This window comes from Clupea harengus, chromosome 11 (genome assembly GCF_900700415.2).
Source record: "Clupea harengus chromosome 11, Ch_v2.0.2, whole genome shotgun sequence".
Lineage (NCBI taxonomy): Eukaryota > Metazoa > Chordata > Actinopteri > Clupeiformes > Clupeidae > Clupea > Clupea harengus.
The window spans coordinates 17501-27500 of NC_045162.1; the positions used below are offsets into that span (position 1 = coordinate 17501).

The 10000-nt window shown below is 48.5% G+C and overlaps 1 protein-coding gene across 2 annotated transcripts in view; it reads left to right on the forward strand.

Annotated features, from left to right (window-relative positions):
- Positions 1-10000, forward strand: part of hacl1 (2-hydroxyacyl-CoA lyase 1) — a 24362-nt gene that overhangs the window by 9246 nt on the left and 5116 nt on the right. For both annotated transcript variants that reach the window (XM_031576628.2, XM_031576629.2), the window contains 3 exons: positions 1565-1670; positions 8062-8145; positions 8513-8614. In XM_031576628.2, the coding sequence (XP_031432488.1) occupies positions 1565-1670; positions 8062-8145; positions 8513-8614 (292 nt within the window). The remainder of the gene's footprint in view (positions 1-1564; positions 1671-8061; positions 8146-8512; positions 8615-10000) is intronic.

Below are 10000 nucleotides of genomic sequence, written 5' to 3' on the forward strand. Positions count from 1 at the left end.
TGTACTTTACTTAAGTAAAAATAATAGTGCATACTTTTTACTTTTACTCCATTAAATTTTTTAGCTATTATCTATACTTTTACTCCGCGACATTTCTACAATATCTGTTGTTACTCGTTACATTTTATGAACACAGTTTCGCCAAAATGTTGCCTACACAAAACTATGAATTGCGTTGCTGTTTTGGAAGTTTAAACCAATCAGGTGGCTCTATCAACTCCAATGATATCAGAGTGCGCGTCTGGCAGCAGCACTAGCGGTAGCTTTGCCTGTTATACCTGAACATTCAACAGACAGCCTGACTACTGCCTATTCAACATGGATCCAGAGTCGGCCTGAACTGAGCCCTCTGATATGAGCCACCCTTGGCCCTTTTTAAAAGATATGTTCGAGTTCAAAGGCCCCAAGAATGACTCCTGGAGGTTTCAATGCGTTTCCTTTCTCCCTCAAAAAAAGGAGTTGCTAGCCTACAATAATTCGCCCTCAAATTTAAAGTAGCATATCGAGGTAAGCAGAGTGATTGCTGTGCTAAGTTAATGTCCCTGACTTTTGAATATTGATATATGTATTTAATTCGTTTACTGACTTGATATTATAATGTTATCTAGCGAAATGCATGTTGGCATACAGCAATAGCATAAAAAAACATGATTGTATCTTCATTATGTATTTAACATAGTGGTAAGATAAAGCTGGTAGGTTAGCTATGTCAAGCTAGCGTGCCTTGGTCTGTCCAGTTTTACAATTACATTTGTTTTTCATGTTCCATGTTTCCCTTTTTTACACGTCTACAATTAAATAAAAGATTTAAAGATATCACATGGGGTTTTTATTGGTTTGGCTTAATGGTATTAACTTTGCAAATAATCCCTGGTAGATAACTTGTCATCCGCAGAATTGTAAGATATAGTGTGAACAGTATTACAGATGGTAGGCACAATAAGTACACCAATCTTTCCAATTAACAAATGTTGTTGCTTATAATTATTACTAGTAGTGACATCTGTAGAGGCATTTATTACCAGTAGCTATTTCTTTATCAAAATGGCACAGCCTAGACATTGAGAGACAACCCATTGCGTGAGTACTTTTACTTTTAATACTTAAAGTAAATGTAAAAGTAAGTACTTTTTACTTTTACTTAAGTAGGATTGTTGATGTAGTACTTTTACTTTTACTTCTATCTTCCTGAGTACTTGTACTTTTACTTAAGTACTAAACTTCAGTACTTCCTCCACCACTGGTTGTGATGTTCATGTGAGTGTGTGTGTGTGTGTGTGTTGTATTGTGTTGTTCATGTGTGTGTGTGTGTGTTGTGTTCTGTGTATGTGTGTGTGTGTGTGTGTGTGTGTGTGTGTGTGTGTGTGTGTGTGTGTGTGTGTGTGTGTGTGTGTGTGTGTGTGTGTGTGAGTGTGTGGTGTGTTGTCCTCCAGGGCTTTGCTGCATGCTGATGTGGTTGTGTGTGTGTGTGTGTGTGTGTGTGTGTGTGTGTGTGTGTGTGTGTGTGCGCGTGTGTGTGTGTGTGTGTGTGTGCGCGTGTGTGTGTGTGTGTGTTGTCCTCCAGGGCGTTGCTGCATGCTGATGTGGTTGTGTTACTGGGGGCCAGACTCAACTGGATGCTCCACTTCGGCTTCCCCCCGCGCTTTAACCCACACGTCAAGATCATACAGGTACACACACACACACACACACACACACACACACACACACAGGTCAGGCTTCCCCCCACGCTTTAACCCACACGTCAAGATCATACAGGTACACACACACACACACACACACACACACACACACACACACAGGTCAGGCTTCCCCCCGCGCTTTAACCCACACGTCAAGATCATACAGATACACACACACACACACACACACACACACACACACACACACTCACAGGTCAGGCTTCCCCCCGCGCTTTAACCCACACGTCAAGATCATACAGATACACACACACACACACACACACACACACACACAGGACAGGCTTCCCCTCTTGCGCTTTAACCCACACGTCAATATCATACAGGTACACACACACACACACACACATACAGATCAGGCATGTGTGCAGGTCCGGACTGGGGGGAAAAAGTGGCCTGGGAGATACTGTCAGACCGGCCCACTCAATACAATAATAATAATAATAATAATAATAATAAACTTTATTTTTATAGCACCAAGGCGCGCTGCCCAATCAATGCATCGCACGTATTGACCAGTCAGTGGCCTTCTTGGAAAAATACCCCTACACTTAACATTATTTTGGATGATTACAAAGAAATGACATCATATGTTTTTTTTTATAACATTTGGATCCACCAATTTGCCTGGATGGACACATGGAATAAAATGATACTGGCTATTGTAACACTCCAAGGTAGGTATAGTTTGCTAGATGAATAGGCTTAACTCTGGGCTAGTATCAGATGGTTATACGTATAACTACAGAACATTAAGGAATGAATATCCACACAATAAAGAAACTGGAATCAGAGGGTAGAATTAGTATGAACTATATTGTAGAAATGAACAGAATAGAACATACGATTGTTACGAACGGTGGGTGTTGTGCAGGACTCAATCGCACGACTCAGCACAGGGGTAGATTCAGAAGAATAAACGTTTACTAGCAGGGTTCGGTACACAGGTAGGCAGTCCAAAAATAGGCAAACAAATCCACACAGGGAATAGGCAGGAGAATAGTAGTAGGGCAGGCAGAGGTCAGAAGCACGAGTAATCACTTGAACAAGGCAGAAGCGCTAAACGCTAGGAATACACGAGGAGCAGTGGAAACACAAGGAACATACCATCAAACACAAACTTACGAAGACCCAACGAGGAACAAGAAAACAAGGACTATATATACACACAGGCAACAGATAACGAGGGACAGGTGAGAACAATCAAGGCGGGGCAGACAAAGACACAGGTGGACTAAACAAGGGGAACCAACAGGACACAGGTGAAACCAATGATACACACAACCCGGGAGATTGGGAACAGGTGAGGGGTGGAGACACGGACAACAACAAGAGGGCACATGGCACAGACAAACAAACACAGGGAAAGCACATGGCGGGAACAAGGAAGCACGAGGACTAGACACGGGAACAAACATGCGACCACACAAGGGAGACAAACACAGAAATTAGACACGGACAGAACACAGACCTTACAGTACCCCCCCTCTAAGGGCCGGATTCCAGACGGCCCTAAACACAAACAGATCAAATCCACCTAGGGTGGGTGGAGGGGGTCCAGAGCAAGGCAGGCGGGCAGACCGGACCAGACAGCCCAAAAACACACAAACAGATCAAATCCACCTAGGGTGGGTGGAGGGGGTCCAGAGCAAGGCAGGCGGGCAGACCGGACCAGACAGCCCAAAAACACACAAACAGATCAAATCCACCTAGGGTGGGTGGAGGGGGTCCAGAGCAAGGCAGGCGGGCAGGCCGGGCCAGACAGAAGGGTCTGGTGGCTGACCGGGTGGACGGCCAAGCAAGGGCAGAATGTCTGGTGGCTGACCGGGTGGACGGCCAAGCAAGGGCAGAATGTCTGGTGGCTGGCCAAACCGGGGCAGAGTCTTTGGCGGCCGACCGGGTGGATGGCCAAACAGAGGCAGAGTCTTTGGCGACCGGTCGGGTGGATGGCCAAACAGGGGCAGAGTCTTTGGCGACCGGTCGGGTGGGTGGCCAAACAGGGGCAGAGTCTTTGGCGACCGGCCAAACAGACCAACAATAAACACAACAACAACCCTAACAACAAATAGATGCCAGCGATATCGATTGGTGTTTGGGGTTGCAGGGCCAGTGGCTGGGGTAGACGTGGCACCTGGACTCGCTGGTTCATTAGGGCTGGCGGCACCGAACCCTGGGTCTGCTGCAGCTGGGACAGGGAACCCAGGAACACTGGAGACAGGATCCGGAGCGCCTGGGGCCGGCGCATGGACGCCTGGAACCGGCGCAAGGACACCTTGGACAGGAACGCCGGAGACGCTCGGGACCGGGACACCTGAGGCGCTCGGGACAGGGGAGCCTGGGACGCTCGGGACCGGGGCGCCTGGGACGCTCGGGACAGGGGCGCCTGGGACGCTGGGGACAGGGGCGCCTGGGACGCTCGGGACATGGGCGCCTGGGGCGCTCGGGACAGGGGCGCTCGGGACAGGGGCGCTCGGGACAGCAGAGCCCTCAGCAGCGATGCCATCAGAAGGTGCTGCTGGACCGGTCTCGGCAGAGGGTGCTGCTGGGCCTGCATCGGAAACGGATGCTGGAGGATCTTGGTTGGCAGCTATGGCAGCAGGGTCCGGGTCAGCTGCGGGGTGTGGGTCGGCAGCGGTGGCTGCGGGGTCCGGGTCGGCAGCGGTGGCTGCGGGGTCCGGGTCGGCAGCGGTGGCTGCGGGGTCCGGGTCGGCAGCGCTGGCTGCGGGGTCCGGGTCGGCAGCGCTGGCTGTAGGGTATGCACAAGCTGGGTGAGCGTCGGCTGGGTCTGCTGGGTCAGCGACGGCTGGGTCTGCAGGGTGAGCGACGGCTCGGTCTGCAGGGTCAGCGACGGCTCGGTCTGCAGGGAGAGCGGCGGCTGGTTCTGCTGTGGCGTAGGCCTCAGTGGCGTCACCATCAGTAATTTCATCAGAGGCTGCTTCAAGGACAGCAGCGACAGAGGCTGCTTCGGGGTTGCTAGCAACAGAGGCTACGTCGGGGGCAGCAGTGGGTGCTTCGGGAGCGGTAGCGACGGAGGCTACGTCAGTGGCATCAGAGACTGCTTCTGGGGTGGTAGCGACAGAGGCTACGTCGGGGGCGGTAGCGTCAGAGGCTGCTTCTGGGGTGGTAGCGATAGAGGCTATGTCGGGGGCGGCAGCGTCAGAGGCTGCTTCTGGGGCGGCAGCGTCAGAGGCTACGTCGGGGGCAGCAGTGGGTGCTTCGAGAGCGGTAGCGACGGAGGCTACGTCAGTGGCATCAAAGACTGCTTCTGGGGTGGTAGCGACAGAGGCTACGTCGGGGCGGCAGCGTCAGAGGCTGCTTCGGGGTGGCAGCATCAAGAAGCTGCTTCGGGAGAGGCAGAGGCTGCTTTGGAGTGGTAGCGACGGAGGCTACATCTGTGGCAGCAGAGACGACCTTGGAGGCGGCAGCGTCAGAGGCTGCTTCTGGGCGGTAGCAACGGAGGCTACTTCAGGGCGGCAGCGTCAGAGGCTGCTTCTGGGGCGGCAGCGTCAGAGGCTGCTTCGGGGGAGGCAGAGGCTGCTTTGGGAGTGGTAGCGACGGAGGCTACATCTGGGGCAGCAGCGACGACCTCGGAGGCGGCAGCGTCAGAGGCTGCTTCTGGGGCGGTAGCAACGGAGGCTACTTCAAGGGCGGCAGCGTCAGAGGCTGCTTCTGGGGCGGCAGCGTCAGAGGCTGCTTCGGGGGAGGCAGAGGCTGCTTTGGGAGTGGTAGCGACGGAGGCTACCTCTGGGGCAGCAGAGACGACCTCGGAGGCGGCAGCATCAGAGGCTGCTTCGAGGGTGGCAGAGGCTGCATCGATGGCAGCAGAAGCTGCATCGAGCAAGGCAGCGCCAGAGGCTTCTTTGGGTGTGACAGAAAATCTTTCCAATGCTGCAAAGGCAGCTTCGAGGGCGGCGGAGATTGCTTCAAGGGTGGAAGCTCCAAGGCTGCGTTGACGGCGTCAGAGACCGCTCTGATGGTGGCATTGGTAGAGGCTGCTTCGAGGTTGACAGCGTCAGAAGCTCTTCCTAGGGCGGCTGCGGCTGTCCTGAAGGCGGGAGGCAGGAGACGTGGAGTCGGAGCTGAAACCAGAGCAGTATTGGTGAGTGAAGCTGAAACCCTGGAGCCGGAATCCAGGCGGCATGGAACCGGAGCTGGAGAGGGAGGTGCAGCGAGGGAATCCCAACGATCCAGGAGCTGCTCGAATTGTCCCAACAGCAGGTTCAGGAACTTCAGGGAACTTCTCCCTTGCTCCTCTATTTCCCTTGTCACGAGGCAGAGAGAGGAGGCTTGTTTGCTCAAACTGCATCTGAGCACTGAGTCTGAGTCGGCTGAGTCCATCCTTGGTGTCGTCGTACTGTTACGAACGGTGGGTGTTGTGCAGGACTCAATCGCACGACTCAGCACAGGGGTAGATTCAGAAGAATAAACGTTTACTAGCAGGGTTCGGTACACAGGTAGGCAGTCCAAAAATAGGCAAACAAATCCACACAGGGAATAGGCAGGAGAATAGTAGTAGGGCAGGCAGAGGTCAGAAGCACGAGTAATCACTTGAACAAGGCAGAAGCGCTAAACGCTAGGAATACACGAGGAGCAGTGGAAACACAAGGAACATACCATCAAACACAAACTTACGAAGACCCAACGAGGAACAAGAAAACAAGGACTATATATACACACAGGCAACAGATAACGAGGGACAGGTGAGAACAATCAAGGCGGGGCAGACAAAGACACAGGTGGACTAAACAAGGGGAACCAACAGGACACAGGTGAAACCAATGATACACACAACCCGGGAGATTGGGAACAGGTGAGGGTGGAGACACGGACAACAACAAGAGGGCACATCGGCAGACAAACAAACACAGGGAAAGCACATGGCGGGAACAAGGAAGCACGAGGACTAGACACGGGAACAAACATGCGACCACACAAGGGAGACAAACACAGAAATTAGACACGGACAGAACACAGACCTTACAACGATGGGGTGTGAACATCAGTGGTATCAGTAGTGTTGCATGCTGGGTGTGTGATTGTGTGTGTGGGGGGGGGGTGTTGAAGGTGCATAACAAAACAATAAGTTAAGTAACAGAACCTAAACTAACTCTGCTGGCCCGGGTGCATTATAGTCACATGATAATAAAAAACAATATCAGTATACTCATGTGTTATTATGACCTCACTATCTATCTAGATAACATATTAACATTGTTTATAATGTTAGTGTTGTGTGTAACACGGTGATTTTAGCATAACAAGCTAGCTGGTCAACTTATTTGACATACGTTATTAGAAATTATAAGACTGCCCTCTTTACAACTACCACCATAGATAGCTTGCTCATCGATTGTAAACAAGTGACTACGGCTAACATGTTAAATTAGATAATCTCGATATCAGTGCCAGCTTGCTGATATTACCAGATCATAACGGTCTCAATTTTGGAAATGTATCTACCAAACGTTAGATAGGCTAGCTTGTAGGGAACGTTACCTCATCTTTGAAAAGCAAGCTAACAATGGCCAGGTCAAGGACACAACTTACTTTCATATCACTGTCAGCAGTCGGTGGTTTCCCAAATAAATCAGAGATTTTTCAATATTTTGATGCACCTTCCTCCAGACATCTTTTCTGTTTTTCCATTTACGTTTTGGTGCCGATGACATGCTCTCACTGTCAAAAACGACTTTGTCTGCCAGCAAGTGACGCAAGTGTTGAGTAGGCGCACAAGAACGTACGTTCAATTTAAGAATCATCATCCTAAATCCTCACATCTGAGAACACTTCGGCTGTGTAAGAACCCATTTTCAGGCGTTCATGAGTCAGGCGGAGATCTTTTCTTACATTGGTCTTTCGAAGTCCGTAAGAACACATTTCAGAAGACACTTCAGAAAATGTTCGAAAAATAGGCACCATGAGTGTGAATACAGATCGCAAGCAGTAGTATAAATATCAGTCAGTGATATTTGTCTGTTATAGACAGAGTAAATTATACGTGTTCTGTGAAGCATATACTATAGTCACTGCCGGCGTAGTGAAAGGGAGGGCTGGTTAGAGATAGGTGTGGGCTGGTATTTTAGACCACCCCAACCCCGTCGGCCCACCGGGGATTCCCCCGGTATCCCCTATGGCCAGTCCGCCCCTGTGTGTGTGTGTGTGTGTGTGTGTGTGTGTGTGTGTGTGTGTGTGACTGCTGCATCAACATCACATGATATTTTAAAGTGTGTGTGTGTGTGTGTGTGTGTGTGAATGCTGCATCAACATCACATGATATTTTAAAGTGTGTGTGTGTGTGTGTGTTGTGTGTGTGTGTGTGTGTGTGTGTGTGTGTGTGTGTGTGTGTGTGTGACTGCTGCAGGTGGACCTCTGTGCAGAGGAGCTGGGAAACAACGTGAGACCTGCTGTTGCCTTGCTGGGGGATATCCGCTCGGTAGTTAGACAGGTGAAGAGGCACACACACACACACACACACACACACACACACACACACTCACACACACACACACACACAGAAACCCACACACTTGAGAGTTTATGTGCCATGGTGTGTTATATTTACACACACACACACACACACACACACACACACACACACAGAAACACACAGACTTGAGAGTTTATGTGCCATGGTGTATTATATTTACACACACACACACACACACACACACACAGAAACACACACACTTGAGAGTTTATGTGCCATGGTGTGTTATATTTACACACACACACACAGACACACACACACACACACACACACACGCACACACTTGAGAGTTTCTGTGCCATGTTGTGTTGTATTTGTGCTGCAGATGCTGGACATCTTCCAGAAGGATCCGTGGTCTTACCCAGCGGACTCTGAGTGGTGGAAAGCTCTTAGGGAGAAGATGGCCGCCAACGCTGAGATGTCAAAGGTCAGCACACATGCCCTTTGACCTCTGAACTCTTACATGAAAGGTCATACATTCCCTGTCATGTGTGCTGACATGCATTTTCAATGTATTTGGCCTTGACAATTTAATGTGTGTGTGTGTGTGTGTGTGTGTCTTCTCCATGATTTAGCTATCTGTTGCTTTGGATAAAAAGCAAATTGCATGAACATGTACATTTCTTTTTTATTTGTTTTTGTGTGTGTGTGTGTGTGTATACGTGTGTACGTGTGTGTCTAAAATGTGCCTGTGTGTGTTTGTGTGTGTAATACGGGTGCAGTGTTAATTTTGGCAGCTATTTTAGATTTAGTCTTAGGCTTTAGACGAAAATGCATATTAGTTTTAGTCACATTTAGTCATTTTTATCCTTCTTAGTTTTAGTCTAGTTTTAGTCGACAAAAACTCATTAAATTTTAGTCTAGTTTTAGTCACATTTAAAAGTCCATCTTATAGCCACATTAAACTCCTTTCCTTCCCTACTCAGGCCCAGGGACCCCCTGTGTTGTGTCTACAACTGCATAATAGTCAAGTTTGCAGTACTTAAATTGTGGATGCAATTAGTCTCTAAGATACAGATCGTATATGCCTACAGCTGAATTCCAATTAATTCAATGTAAATCATTTTAAGGCAATACTTCATTAACAGTATTATCATTCAAATATAAAAGAATATCAAGTCTAGATTTTGAAGATTCAAATGATGTGATGGCACAATACAACTACTTTGCCTACCTGGCCTTGGAGCTAAATCAACCACATATCCTCCATATGAATTGCTGTGCAATCTGATAACCAACAGATTTAGCTAGACGGATAGTTTTGACAGTTGAAAGTGGTGCCAATGATCATAACGATTGCCCAAATAGACAAGGATATATAAACCAATCACATATTCATTTATTTTTTCTTGATTAATGTCATGCGTGGCCTGACCTATAGTCCATTCTGCAATGCGTTTACTAGCTAGTTATCGATAGCTAGTATAACTTAGCTAGTTATCGATAGCTAGTATAACTTAGCTAGTTATCGATAGCTAGTATAACTTAGTTAGGATATGCTACCTCATAGTTAGCTAACGTTAGCTAGCTAAAAGTTTGCCAAGACTAACGGGAGGCTTCAATCGAAAATGACTAGCTAGCTATCCAAGCTGAGACAACCTATACACTCGACTGCCCCTTTGAAGTTAACTTAACGTTGGCTAATATATTCTAATAACTAGTTAACATTAGCTAATTATCATTGACAGTTACTAGCTAATTTACCGTGGCATAAATTGCAGGGTTGTCTTGTGCACTTTCAGGTGCCTCTTGTTGTGTTCTTCCCACCTATTTTGAAGCCACAAGGCTTCTATCCCGTTATTGCGGTGCATTG